The 15,177-nt window shown below is 46.8% G+C and overlaps 1 protein-coding gene across 1 annotated transcript; it reads right to left on the reverse strand.

The window, feature by feature from the left end:
- Window positions 1–4,075: 4,075 nt before the first annotated feature.
- On the reverse strand, window positions 4,076–11,954 carry LOC105474139 (speedy/RINGO cell cycle regulator family member E4). The gene is made up of 7 exons (XM_011728587.2): window positions 11,676–11,954; window positions 10,666–10,896; window positions 9,794–9,852; window positions 8,942–9,027; window positions 6,773–6,941; window positions 6,546–6,649; window positions 4,076–5,687 (listed from the first exon to the last, which is right to left on the reverse strand). The coding sequence occupies exons 1-6, from the start codon at window positions 11,782–11,784 to the stop codon at window positions 6,590–6,592; spliced, it is 714 nt and encodes a 237-aa protein (XP_011726889.2). The 5' UTR covers window positions 11,785–11,954; the 3' UTR covers window positions 4,076–5,687; window positions 6,546–6,589.
- Window positions 11,955–15,177: the final 3,223 nt, after the last annotated feature.

A 15,177-nucleotide genomic window follows, 5' to 3' on the forward strand; every position in this document is an offset into this window, starting at 1 on the left:
TCCCCTTCCCTTCCCCTCCTCTCCCCTCCCTTCCCTTCTCTTCCTTCACCCTCCCATCCCCTCCCTTTCCCCCTCCCCTCCTCCTCCTCCTCCCCCTCCCGCTTTTCCACCCCTCCCCTCCCCTCTCCTGAGGATATAAAAGAACTGAATAGTGACTTACAGAATGTCTAAATGATGGTTCAATATGATAAAGCTGTACATTCCATCCAAATGAATTTAGGAATTTTATGCAATTGCAATCAAACTTTCAGAGAGTTTTTCCCCACAGATGTTGACAAAACAGTGTAAAAGTTCATCTGGAGAACTGAGTACTTAAGGAACCATCACAAAAGAAGAATGAGAGGGAATGTCCACTGTTAGACACCAAAATGTGTTCTAAGGTGAAAGTGTTAAAACAGTATGTTGCTGGTGTCACTCCAGGCAAAAAAACCTCAAGTGCTCTTATGGCTTGAGCAAGTACCTTGTTCTAAGATAGGCCTGACTTTGTGAGCTGTCTAATGGCATGAAAACTCACAATTTAAAAAGACACTTCTGACCAAAACCAAAGCAAGACCAAAAACACATCTGGAGGCCTGAAATGGGCTACAGGGCCACAGTTTATGATCCTTGATACAATAAACAGAATAGAAAATCCAGAAATAGTCCCAAGTTTCTATAGGAATGCATTATATGCTATCATGGCATATCCCAGTGGGGAAAGTGTAGAGTATGCCACAAATGGTGCTGGGATAACTAGCTCATTATTTGGAAAAAAAGAAAGACATATACAAACCAAATTCCAGATGGGTTTATTTAAATGGGAAATTAAATGTTCAATGTGAAAATTCATTATGTAGCAGGGTATTCAATGGAAATGATACTTTTCTGTTTTTTTGCCAATGGTGAGAGAACTACCAGAACACAGCCTTGATCTCACAAGTCGTATGTGAGTCTCTGAAGACTTTACAAGTCTAATTTACAAGTGTACATTCCAACCCAAAGCCTAGAGAGTCTTCATTTCCCTGCATCCGCACTGCTGTGAACTGAATCTGTGCCCCCCTCAAAATGCATGTGTTGAAACCCTGTCTTAGTCCATTTTCACGGTGCTGATAAAGACATACCCAAGTCTGGGAAGAAAAAGAGGCTTAATGGGAAAAAAAAGAGGTTTAATTGGACTTACAGTTCCACATGGCTGGGAGGCCTGAGTCATGGCGGGAGGCAAAAGCCACTTCTTACATGGTGGCAGCAAGAGAAAACGAAAGGGAAGCAAAAGTGGAAACCCCTGATAAACCCATCAGACCCCTTGATACTTATTTGGATATCAGAATAGCACAGGAAAGACTGGCCCCCACAATTCAATTACCTCTGCCTGGGTCCCTCTCATGACCTGTGGGAATTCTGGGAGATACAATTCAAGTTGAGATTTGAATGGGGACACAAACCATATCAAACCCTAATCTCCAATATAATTGTACTTGGATATAGAGCCTTTGGGATGTATTAGCTCCTAAGGGTGGTGGTACCCTCATGATAGCTTTAGTGCCCTTTTAACAAAAGAGACAGCTTGCTTTCTCTCTCTTTGCTCTCTGCCATGTGACAGAGCAACAGGAAGACAGCCATCTGCAAACCAGCAAGCCGACCTTCAGCAGATGCTGCTTCTCCTGGCACCTTGATCTTGGACTTCCCGGCCTCCAGAACTATGAGAAAGAAATATTTAAGATTTCCAGTCTGCAAACCAGCAAATGGGCCCTCACCAGACACTGCCTCTCATGGCCCCTTGATCTTGGACTTCCCAGCCTCCAGAAACGTGAGAAAGAAATGTTTTAAGTTTCCCAGTCTATGAGAATTTGTTAGAACAGCCCAAACTGACTAAGACACTCACTAACATGGTATATTACCAATCTCTTAAATTTTGCCAGTCTGATAGGTGAAGTTACTCATCTGTATACAGTCATTTCTTCTTCTCTGAGTCTCCTGTTCGTGTTTCATATGCATTTTAAAAATCAAGTTGCTTTGCATTTTTATTGATTTATAGAAGGTCTTTATGTATTCTGGAAAGTAATCCTGTATTTTTGACGCTCACTTCTACTCATCCTAATACTTTTGAGAAGATTGGTTGGACCCTCATTGGATGCAGCAAGAGACAGGAAGGCAACTCAGGCAGCAATCCGTGGCAGGCTGACCAACAGCCAGACACACAGGCAGATTCACCAAGTCAGCAGAAGAACGAGCTTTCCTTTCTTCTAGGGTTGGGATTCTCTAACAGCAGAGATGGCACTAAACAGGAGACGTGGGCAATATTTGGTCTGTTTACCCTGTGACTACATCGTTGGCAGATAGATACAACAGACCTGCAGTCCCCAAGAATGTTTTGAATTTTTTTTTTTTTTTTTTTGTGAGAGGGTCTTGCTCTGTTGCCCAGGCTGGAGTGCAGTGGTATGATCATGACTCATGCAGCCTTGACTCCCAGGCCCAAGCAATCCTCCCACCTCAACCTCCTGGGTAGCTGGGACTACAGGTGTGCACTGCAACACCTGGCTAAGTTGTGTGTGTGTGTGTGTGTGTGTGTGTGTGTGTGTGTGTGTGTTTTGATTTTGTTTTTTTTTTTGAGATGGAGTCTTGCTCTGTTGCACCCAGGCTGGAGTGCAGTGGCGTGATCTAGGCTCACTGCCACCTCCACCTCCCTGGTCAACTGATTCTCCTGCCTCAGCCTCCTGAGTAGCTGGGACTACAGGCGCATGCCACTATGCCCGGCTAATTTTTTTTGCAATTTTTTTTTTTAGTAGAGACGGGATTTCACCAGGATGGTTTCAATCACCTCACTTCGTGATCCGCCTGCCTCGGCCTCCCAAAGTACTGGGATTGCAGGTGTGAGCCACCATGCCTGGCCCAGTTTTGTATTTTTATAGAGGTGTGGTGTCACCATGTTGCCCGGGCTGGTCTTGAACTCCTGGGCTCAAACAGTCTGCCCACCTGGGCCTCCCCAAGTGCTCAGATGACAGGCATGAGCCACTGCACGTGGCCATCCCAAGAATGTTTTGAGTGCTCAGGCTCAGTGCAGACTCTTGTTGACTCCCTAGGTTCATCCCATTATAAGTTGACTCTTGGACATTGCACAGACGCTTCTCAAATTCCTCCAAGATCTTACTTGCCTCGTTTGCGTGTGGTTTATGGTACTGGCGACATGAGGGTCCCAGAATGGAGGCAATCTGTAACAATAGCTTCACGGTTCCATTTGCTGGAATAGTAATTGCGTTCTAGGTTCAGCCACGCTTGTGGTTACGCAAATGTCAGCACTTTGCAACCTCCTCCTCCTTAGGTTGTGTGTCTGTCAAGCGTCTCCTCAGAGTTCACTGACTTCAGTATTTTGATTTCTACTAAGTAACCCAAGATACTTCCCTCCTCTCATAAATAGTTTTACTGTATGGGCCGAATGCAGTGTCTCACGCCTGTCATTCCAGCACTTTGGGTGGCCAAGGGGGACGGATCACCTGAGGTCAGGAGTTCGAGACCAGCCTGGCCAACATGGTGAAATGGTGGCTCTATTAAAAATACAGAAATTAGCTGGGCATAGTGGCAGGCACCTGTAATCCCAGCTTCTCAGGAGGCTGAGATAAGAGAATTGCTTCAACGTGGGAGGCGGAGGTTGCTGTGAGCCGAGATTGAGCCACTGCATTTCAGCCTGGGGAATGGGGCAAGATCCTTGTCTCAATAAATAAATAAATAAATAAATAAATAAATAAAAGTGCTGGGCGCGGTGGCTCACACCTGTAATTCCAGCCCTTTGGGAGGCCGAGGCGGACGGATCACGAGGTCAGGAGATCGAGACCATCCTGGCTAACACGGTGAAACCCCATCTCTACTAAAAATACGAAAAATTAGCCGGGCGTGGTGGCGGGCGCCTGTAGTCCCAGCTACTCGGGAGGCTGAGGCAGGAGAATGGCATGAACCCGGGAAGTGGAGCTTGCAGTGAGCTGAGATCATGCCACTGCACTCCAGCCTGGGTGACAGAGCGAGACTCTGTCTCAAAAAAAAAAAAAAAAAAAAAAGGAAAAAAAAAGATACAAAAAATTAGCCAGGCGTGGTGGCCTTTGCCTGTAGTCCCAGCTACTTGGGAGGCTGAGGCAGGAGAATGGCGTGAACGGAGGAGGCAGAGCTTGCAGTGAGCTGAGATTGCGCCACTGCACTCCAGCCTGGGCAACAGAGCCAGACTCCATCTCAAAAAAAAAAGAAAAAAAGAAAGATTCAGCATTATTTTCCAGGGTTAATTAATTCGTTCAAATAACTAAAACCCCATTAAACAAAAATATCACTGGACAACAAATAAGCAATCCAGACCAATATGGTCACAATCATTGTGAAGATGAGAAAACTTCATCTTTATTGCATTTTCGCGGGCAGCACACTGCACTGTCCTCTTTCAAACACACAGCTCCTGTCCTCCTTTCAAACACATGCCCTCTTTAAAGGAACATACAAACCTTTCAATACAAGCTGACAAAATTACATCTGAATTATCACAATTCAATAACACTCAACATCAAATATAAATTTATTTTTACAAGAATTTCGGGGAAATGCCACCGAGCTATAAATATAATAGATACATTATGTAACTACCCTAGGTAATAACAGTGCTCCCTTCAGCAGCACATGTAATAATAGATAAAAAGATTTAAAAATAAGACATTTAGGATAAAAAGAATCCTCTCTTAAAAATGAAAACAGAATTATATTTTTATGTATATAACAGGTATAACACCCATCAACTTCATAAGAACAGTGTCTTTTAAAAAATACTTGTATTTCTAAACTAGTTAAATAAATGTAGTAAGAATGCCATGCCCATCATTTTCAAAATAAACAAATAAAATGTCTAGTGTATATTGGACATGTTAGTATATACGTAAGGCATGTTAAAAATCACAACTGAATTCTCACAGTCCAGTAACAAACACTAAACAGAAAATTTATAAGAACATAGGGAAACTACCACCTAGCTATAAATATAATGGATATATTAGGTCAGTATCATAGCTAACAAGAGCGCTCACTTCGGGAGCACATGTAATAATAGATAAAACAATTTAAAGAGAAAACATTTGTGATAAAAAGAATTCTCTCTTAAAAATGAAAACTAAATTATATTTATATGTATATAATGACCATCACAGAACTCTATAGGAACAGCATGTTTTCAAAACTACAAAAATTCCAAACTATTTCAAATCAACATAGTAATAATTCTATGGCCAACATTTTCAAAATAAACCAATAAAATGTATAGTATCTATTAAACTATCTTTTAAAATCCTATGGCAGTAATTTCATATTTAACAAAGAATTCTGTGACAATCTGAGCGCCTGCGCTGTGCCTTCAAATGCTCTGGACTGTGGCAACAAAGTCCATAGGAAACGGAAACTCCAGCTTCCAGCCCAGGGGAGGTTGGGATTCAGCAATGTGAAAAGGGAGGTGGTGTCGCAGGAAGGGGTGGAACCAGAAACACCCCTGGTTTCTCACTTTCCCTCCACCGACTCCTAGAAGTACTTCCACGGCTCCTAGGAGGAAAACCTGGTCATTCTATTTTGCTCCTTCTAGAAGAGTCCAGGTTCTTCTAGATGATCTGCACAGGAGGCTCCTGGTGTCTGGCATTAGCGTTGGGATAAACTTCCTGCTGAAAATTCCCCTCTCCCCTGGGCCCAGTGTTCTGAAAGTGAGAGACAGGATGTCACACTTCAAATAGGCAGATCTCCAGACAAGAAGGTTATTCTCATCCCACATCAATCCTAGCTAGAGTTCAGAGCAATGTATAAATCCGATTTTATCTCTAACCCTTCATTGTAAACCCTGATTCTGAGCCATCATTTTTGCTTCTGACACTCACACTTTGGTGAGCTTGACTCCAAAAATCACTTAATACAGCCAAGGCCAGCCCCAGTGATCTGCTTCATAGCAAGGACTTTGGGTGGGTCCACCCAGGGAGTAGAGCACCCTCAGAGAATGTGGCTTTGGACTTCGTCACACTTGGGGCCTTTTGTGTTGCTTAAGATCTAAACTTTTAACCATGCTACAAACATGTCTAACATGACAACCTCACGAACCAGCAGACCAGATTCCTAATCCTGAACCTTAATCTCTCATGTTTAAGTCTAATGCTCGGTCCTAAATGTGGTTAGCTGCACAAGATGTCAACCAAATCTTCACCGAATCCTTTCCCCAAATCAGTAACTCAAGTGTGTCAACCATAATGAACCTCCCTGGACCTAGGTAGTAGTCTCATTTTTGAGACACAGTGTCACTCTGTCGCCCCGGCTGGAGTGCAGTGGCAGAATCACAGCTCACTGCAGCCCTGACCTCCTGGGGCTCTGGTGTTCCTTCCGCCTCAGCCTCCTGAGTAGTGGGGACTAGAGGCGCCCACCAGGATGCCCAGCTAATTTTTGTATTTTTTGTGGAGATGGGGTGTTGCCATATTGACCAGGCTTGAAGCCGGATCAAGCAGTTGGGTTCCTCGGATTTTCTTACAGATGAGACTATTCTGCCTTTACCTCGAAGGATACACACGTACCTTCCCTCAGGCCGATGACCTCAGGCCTCCACATCCCCGGAGCTCTAGGAAATGAGGGTGCGATCTCGGGCCCACACCCAGTGCTCTGGGTCATAAGCCTGGATCTGGAGAAACACGTACCACTTGAGAAGCCAGGGTCTCCCCAGCAAGACCCTTCCCTGCCCTCCTCCAGCCTCCAATCCACCCCATCCCTCCCCACCCCCACCTCCTCATATGGCCCCACTTACCTCCTCCATCTCCTCTGGGGACACCCACGTCCTCCAGCGCATGGAGCAGATGAGCTGGTAGCGAAGCTTGTGGAACAAAGGTCGCTGGGAGTAGTCCTTGCCATAGAGGAAGGAGAAGATGTCTTGTTTGGGGGCCTGGTTGTCCTCCTCCATGTCACTGGCCAGGTAGCTGGGGAGAGAGATCAGGTGGCTACTCAGGGGCCCCACCAGGAGGGACCCCTGCCTGAGGGCAGCTTCCCAGAGAGGAGGGGAAGGGACCGTCCTCAGCTCAGCACCAACACCCACCCTGCAGAGAGCCCCGCCTTCCTCAGGAGGCCCCACTGGACAGAGACCTGCTAAGGGCGCCTCTCACACCTTCAGGAAGGCGACGATCCAAGTGGTGGCTGGGAGTGGTGGCTCTCACCTGGAATCCCAGCACTTTGGGAGTCCAGGCAGGAGGATCACTGGAGGCCAGGAGTTAGAGACCAGTCTGGGTAATATGGCAAGACCCCCTCTGAATTTAAAAAACAACCCAGCTCTTATCCTAAGGATGTGTCCTGCCATCCTTATACAAGAGAGATGACATCACCTCATCCTAGTCCCCATCCATGTTCCTCCCACACCCCCCTTCCTTCTCATGTATGCACACACCTGTCTTCCCCCTCCATCGTAAGTGCCCCCAAGGACAGGAACTGACTGGTTTGTTTCTGTAAATCATTTCTTGCCTACCAAATGGCCAATAGAGGGCTTTGTTTATCTTGGTGCATTAATTCAACAAGCATTGCTGTGAACTCTCTCTTCCCATCCTTCCTACCCTGGCACGTATCATGTACTTCGTAAGGTTTTGTTGAATAAATGAATACATGAATGAATGAAGGAAAGAAGGAAAGATTTATCTTATACGCAAATGCCATATGAATCATTTCACAGAGTCAATATAACATGAACAGTTGCAAAATGAAAAGAATTGTGCTGAGTGTTTTAGGAATACTTTGATATTTTGGTTGATTGGGTGGCTTGTGTCTGTAGTACCAGCACTTTGAGAGGCTGAGGTGAGAACCCAGGAGTTCCAGAACAGCCAGGGTGACATAGCAAAACCTCATCTCTACTAAAAACCATAAAAACTGGCTGGATGTGGTGGTGTGCACCTGTTGTCCCAGCTACTTGGGAGGCTGAGGTGGGAGGATCTAGAGCCTGGGAGATGGAGGCTGCAGTGAGCTATGCTGGCTGCTGCACTCCAGCCTGAGGGACAGAGCAAGTCTCTGTCTGGTATAAACAAAAACAAAAACTTTGATATTTTGACAAGACCCTGCCTTCAACAGGGGTCTAGTCTGATGGGTTTGGGGAAAAGGAGGGCAGATCAATGAATCCAAAACGGCACATTATCCTAGGATGTAACTGAAGTGCTGCAGGCATGCAGACGCTGGCAGATCAGAGGAGGCATGGAAAGGCTGTGGGGGCTGAACTGACTTCAACAAATGGGTCGTTCCCTTCAGATCCATATGGGTGCAGGACACCCAGACAGAAAACACAAAATCAAAATGGAGTGGAGGGCATTTGGAAGGAGCGGCGAAAGCAAACCATGAAACATGAAGATGGTGGGCAGGTTTGGTGGTAGAAGGATTGCAGAGAGGGTTGGATTCACCCTGTGGACCCAGGCCTCCATTTATAGGCAAATCAGCTAAGGAAGTTGTTCAGGTGGGCAGTGAAGGGGTGGGAGCTATTCAGGCAGCACTAGGAAGCCCCCTGGCTTGGGGTGGGACTCGCAGGAAGCCCCATCAGGGAGTATTTGATGATGGATCCGTGTTATGCAAGGACGACCTGAATTTCGGCCTCTGTCATGGGAACCTGGAGGAGGAGGATGGAAAATTGCATTTGGTGTTGATATGGGAAGGCGAGAGACAGAAAAACCAGAAATGGCTGATTGCTTGGGGGGCAGGGTCGTGTCCACGGCTTTCCCCTTAGGACGAGTTTATGTTTCCTTTTGTTTGATTCTACTGTTTGTCAACTGCATTTGTGTTTGTTTTTAGAAAGAGCAAACTAAGTACGCCGTAGTATAATCTTAACGTTTTTATACACAGAGTAAAGAGGGGAACTAGGGTCAAAAAATAGACGAGAGGTTGGAATCCCACTTCCTCCACTGTCCCAGGGTGTTGGATATTGACGGGTGGGAAGAAGCAAACTACTCACAGAGCCAGGAAGAAATGAATGCGTTGGTATTGCCATGAGAAGAGGCCGGCACGGCTAAAGTACGCTATGACCATAGCCAGGAGATACTGATGGAGAGAAGGGAACAGAGAGAGAGAAAGGTTGGTCACATCCTGGAAGAGGAAGATGGTGGAGATAAGGGAACAGGGGCTGGGGCGCAGTTGCCTATCACAGAAGGAACCTCAGTGTTGGGTGGCTATGCTCACTGGAGGCTTGCGGGTGGAGAGGTGTTCAAAGTCAGCTGCAAATTCGGGAAGTCAGGGGAAGGGAGGTCTGTGATGCTCCCATGATGATGAGCTCCAATGGGATCATTGGAGGGAGTGTGTCTAGGTCGGCTAATGTCAGGAGGGTCTTGGTGAGCTGGAGCAAAGGACTGTCCCAAAGATATGAGAGGATAGGGGTCAGGAGTTTCAGGACTGTGGCCCAGGGATTCAAGCCCTGGGCAGAGGCAGGGGCCACCCGTCCTCTATGCAATAGGCCACTAGAGCCCTGAGGGGATGCTGACAAACTATAAAAAGATTAACAATAGCCGGAGTGTGATGACTCACGCCTGGAGTCCCAGCTATTGGAGAGGCTGAGGCGGGAGGATCACTTGAGCCCAGGAGGTTGAGGCTGCAGTGAGCTATGATGGCACCACTGCATTCCAACCTGGGCAACAGAACGAGACCCTCTCTCCGAAAAAATAAAAATCAAAATGTGGGCGCCCAAGACTATGGGATCAGCGGGTGGGAGATGGTGGAGGGAGAGAGGAGAGAAACTGTGGTTTTAGATGCTGCACCCTCCCCCAGGACATGTGTTAAAACAGGAACACAGTTGAGTGGAGAACAACCTTACCTTGTCTGACACCCTCAGATCTTTGTCCCAGGCCAGGAATTTTTGAATGACAGGATCCTCTGTGAAAAGAGAGCCTGTGTCAGGGTGAGAAGCGGAACAGGATTGCCGTGGGAGCAACAGAGCAGACAGGAGAACTGTGCCCCTCTGGGGGAAGTCTCAGGATTGTGGTCAAGGGTTACGTGGATGGGAGAGGAGAGAAGGACTTTCACTGGGCAAGGAGGGAGGCTCCTGCTCTGAGACTGCCCTGAGGAGAGGCTGAAGGAGGCCTTTGGTGTCAGAGTCTACAGGATGAGGAGCTGTGAATAAGCCATGATGTCCTCCCATCATACATGAAGGGACCACCGCAGAAGTCATAATGGAATTCCCATCATGGCTTCCGGAGATAGTCACAGCTGGGTGTGCCCATGACCTTGTCATCCCCCTCCATGGATGGAGACACTTAGGTTTAGAAAAGTCAGCAAGAGAGAGTTTCAGAGGGTTCAGCTGAAACCAAGCTTTCTTTTGTCTTTTATTTTATTTTATTTATTTTATGACAAGGTCTTTCCCTGTCAACCAGGCTGGAGTGCTGTGGTGCGGTCATAGCTCATTGCAACTTCAAACTGCTGAGAAGAGATCCTCCCACCTCAGCCTCCCAAAGCACTGGGATCTCAGGCATGAACCACTGCACCTGGCCAGAAACCAGGCTTTCTTATTTCAAGCACAGACCTTTATTAATACCAGCCTAATCCTCTATCTCCTAAGCATCCTCCTCCCACATGGATCGCTCACCCCCTAGGAGGGCATATTCTTCTTATTGGGAAATAGTAATTATTGAAAGTTTCTGCTTTTAAAAAAGAACTGGGTTGGAGGTGCTCTTTGGGGTATCCTCCTACCAAGCAGCCTGTTGAAGGCCTCGTGGTGCTCAGGGAGCACGGAGGATGCTCGCTTGCGCATCAGCTTCATCTTGAGCCCACACAGCATCTCCACCACCCAGGTGTCCTTGGGCTCAGGGGTGCGCTCCAACTCCAGCTCCTCCTCCGGCTCCTCCTCGGATTCGTCTGACCATTCCCTCTTCTTTTTCATGCCAAGAGATTGAGGCTGGGGGCTGGGATCTACCCAAGGGACTGAGTGAAGAAACCAGGCCATAGTGTCGTGTTTCTGCCATTGATCACCTTAGACCCCGACCCAAAAACCTCATACTACTCTTCCATCCTCCCCAGCCTCGCAGACTGTCGGCTTCTCCAAGCCATGTTTCCACCTTTCTCCTTCGCTGATCCCCATCTGCCTCTCCCTCACCTCCCCGTTCTTCCAGCTCTGTCCTCAAAACATTTTCTCATCACAGATAAGAACTTTCAACAGGAGAAAACAGAAACCTTCCCTTGAGCTCTTCTGTCTCCTCTCTCTCTCTCTTTTTTGGGGGGTGGGTGGGGAGACGGAGTCTCCCTCTTGTTGCCCAGGCTGGAGTGCAGTGGGGCAGTCTCGGTTCACTGCAACCTCCGCCTCCTGGGTTCAAATGATTCTTCTGCCTCAGCCTCCTGGGTAGCTGGGACTATAGGCATGCGCCACCATGCCCGGCTCATTTTTGTACTTTTGGTAGAGACAGGGTTTCACTGTGTTAACCAGGATGGTCTCGATCTTCTGACCTCGTGATCCGCCCACCTCGACCTTCCTCTCTCATCTTTTGAGTGAATCTCCTGACCCCCTTCATTGCTCCCCAGGCTTTCTTTCCACATGGCCATGCTTAGCCCCATTCCCTGCACCCTCCTTCCCTGATCCCTGGCTTTCTGAGTCCCTCCTTTCTTTCCCACACACCCTACTCAGGTGCTCTGGATTTCCAGTAACTGGCCCCCTTCCCTCTCCTCAGTCAATCGTCTCCAATCACTTCTCCCTCCAGTCACCTCACCTGATGGTCCTGGCACTTCATCATCCGCCACCACCTGGGGGGACTGCACCGATGTGCTAGGCTGGGGGCTCTCCTCCTCAAATGGAGGGTGCGCTTGACCACTGGCCATAGTCTCTCCCAAACGCTTTGTTTCTGTCCACAGAACCTAGTCCCTGTTCTGTCCAGAGCCTTCTTCCAGACTCCGTTAGGACCCAGAAGAGCGCATTTCTCTTTTAGAGGCTCGGGAGAAGTTAGGAGTGAAGAACAGCTCTGAGAAGTTGCTGTTGTCCACCTGAGCTCCCAAGCACCCAGAGTCCGGTCCTTCCAATCAGGAAGGTCGGAATCTCTGATGTCATCGGTCATTCCAACCTGGCAACCAGTTTGAAGAAAAACACATGTAACTGCCAGACTGATCTCTTTTCTTGGAGACCCGGGGTGAACGGTATCTCCTGGCAATGTCCCAACCTCTGAGCATTGTCCAAAAGCATCCTCAGGGTCTCCGTATTCCTCTTTTCCCTTTCCCAGCAGAGTCTGTGTCTTCTCCACTCTAAACTTGAGAAGTGTTGGGCTCTCCTCCCCGCCGTTCCTTCCCATTTCAGAGTCCAGTCTGGTGGGAGAGGGAGGAAGGTGGAAGGAAATTTAGGGTAAGCAGAATGATGAGAGCTTCCAAGAGTGAGATTAGCATATGTAGGAGATTCCGGGCACGTTGACTTGTCGAATGAAGACGTTATGTCGAAGCACTCAATGTGGCAAAGCTTTTTGGCTGAATGTTTACTGATATTCACTATCCTGGATCCTATATTGGGGAACACGCATCATTTGCTCTCAAGGATCTTTGAGTCCAAGAGACATTTTGAGGAATGAAAATCATAGGAAACTGTCCATGGGTTCGCACAGATTTTCAATGGTGTCCACAAGTTCAGAGCATCCATGGATCACCTAAAGCCTGCCCCTCCAGTTCAGCTAAGGAACTCTGGTCTATAGATCAACTATTACAACATATCTATTTCACTTGACCCTAAAATTTCCTACTATTTATATATTTTATGAATAAAATATCCTGTGTCTAGAAAGACTAAAGGGGAAAAATCTCAGCCAGGCCCAGGGGCTCCTGCTCATAATCTCACTCCTTTGGGAGGTCAAGGCAGGAGCGTCACTTGAGGTTAGGAGTTCAAGACTAGTCTGGGTGACATAGCAAGACCTCATCTCTACAAAATATAAACAAAGTAATCAGGAATTGTGGCACACACCTGTGGTCCCAGTACTTAGGAGGCTAAGGCAGGAGGATTGCTTCAGCCCAGGTGTTTGAGGCCACAGTGAGCTATAATTGCACCACTGCACACCAGCCTGGAAGACAGAGTGAGACTCAGTCTCAAAAATAATTTTTAAAGAAAAAGTAAAAATATAAGAGCTGGATACTATCTCAGATACCATCCAAAAAACCTGTGAATTCTGGCACAGCTTCCTAATGGGCTCCTAGGAGTCTCTTGCTGATGGGAAAGGCACAACTGAATGAGGACGCAGATCCTGTCCCTGTGGAAGTCCAATAGTCAGGAAGCTCTGCTTATGTTGACTAGACCTTCGCATTCATGATGCTTTGAACCACCAGAGCTGGTTGGATCCTTTTACAACAAAACAGAAAATCATCTTTCTCTCCTATTTAATGGGCTTTCAAATATTAGAAGATCAATATTCTGTTGCCATTAAAATTTATCTTCTGTATCATGTAGAGTTCTGATTAATCACTCTTAAAGCCAGTTTTGCATATTCCTCTGTCTTCTAGGCACCTTCTCTAGACAGGCTACAATAAGACAGCCATCTTAAATTATGTCAATATATTGTCCAAAAATGGGCTAAACAGCCCAGGTTTCATCTGATATGTTCAGGGAAAAGCAAAACTATCACTTCTCCCCTTCTCTTTTCCTTCAGTGATGCAGGTTAATACAACAATGACTGTAGGTATGCACCAAAAATATCGTTAGAGTGAAACAGAAGGGCATTACTGTTGTAACAGTAACAGGCTCATGCCTGTCATCCCTACACTTTGGGAGGCCAAGGCGGGAGAATCACTGGAACCCAGGAGTTGGAGACGAGCCTGGGTAACGTTGTGAGACTCCGTCTCTCCAAAAAAATTTAAAATTAGCCTGGTGTGGTGGCACACACCTGTAGTCCCAGCTAGTTCGGAGGCTGAGTTTGGAGGAAAAGAAGTGCTTTGCAAATACCAGTCTTTCAGTCTAAGGATCTCAACTGGGAACATTAAGATACAGATGTCAGGACCCAGCCCCATAGATTCTAATTCCAAAGGACTGAGGTGAGGGCTGATTTAACTTCATCATTGGAGTCCATTCAGATATGGAACTCTCTGGGTGACGCCGCGCAATAGAGATCCCAAAGACAGCAAAATCAGTCTCAAATGAAATGAGCAGGAAAGATTTTTTGAGCGAGGTACAGAAGACCTGGGCCTCACATGGGAGCGCCGTCACCAGGCTTTGTATCCTTGGCTTAGCGGGAACTTCTGAAGCAGCCTCCAAGCCCCCTGTGTGCTGGTCGACAAGCCCCCTAACATTGGCTCACAGCCGTAATTCCAGCACTTTGGGAGGCCAAGGCAGAAGGATTGCTTGAGCGCAGGAGTGCAAGAACAGCCCGGGCAACTTGGCGAAACCCTGTCTCCACCAAAAATATAAAAACTAGCTGGGTGTGGTGGCGCCTGCCTGTAGTCCCAGCTACTCGGGAAGCTGAAGTGGGAGGAACATTTGACCCTGGGAGGCAAAGGCTGCAGTGAGCCAAGTTAGCGCCACTGCACTCAAGCCTGGGTGACAGTGAGACCACGTCTCCATTAAAAGGAGAAACACTAAAAATTTTAACTGAGAATATGAAAGAACTGAATAGCGACTTACAAAATGTCTAAATGATGGTTCAATGTGGTAAAGCTGTACATTCCATCCAAATGAATTTAGGAATTTTATGCGATTGCAATCAAAATCTCAGAGAGTTTTCCCCCACAGATGTTGACAAAACAGTGTAAAAGTTCATCTGGAGAATTGAGTACTTAAGGAACCATCCCAAAAGAAAAATGAGAGGGAATGTCCACTATTAGACGCCAAAATGTTTTCTAAGGTGAAAGTGTTAAAACAGCATGCTGCTAGTGTCACTCCAGGCAAAAAACCTCAAGTGTTCTAAGGGCTTGGGCAAGTACCTTGCTCTAAGACAGGCCTGACTTTGTGAGCTGCCTAAAGGCATGAAAACGCACAATTTTCAAAGATACTTCAGTCCAAAACCAAAACAAGACCAAACACACATCTGGAGACCTGGAATAGGCTACAAGGCCCCAATTTATGATCCTTGATACAATAAAGAGAATAGAAAGTTCAGAATAAACCCAAGTTTCTATAGGAATGCATTATATGCTATCATGGCATATCCCCGTGGGGAAAGTAGAGATTATGCCACAAATGGCACTGGACAACTAGCTCATTATTTGGAAAACAGAAAGACATATACAAATCAAACTCCAGATGGGTTT

This window comes from Macaca nemestrina, chromosome 17, assembly GCF_043159975.1.
Source record: "Macaca nemestrina isolate mMacNem1 chromosome 17, mMacNem.hap1, whole genome shotgun sequence".
Taxonomy (NCBI): Eukaryota; Metazoa; Chordata; class Mammalia; order Primates; family Cercopithecidae; genus Macaca; species Macaca nemestrina.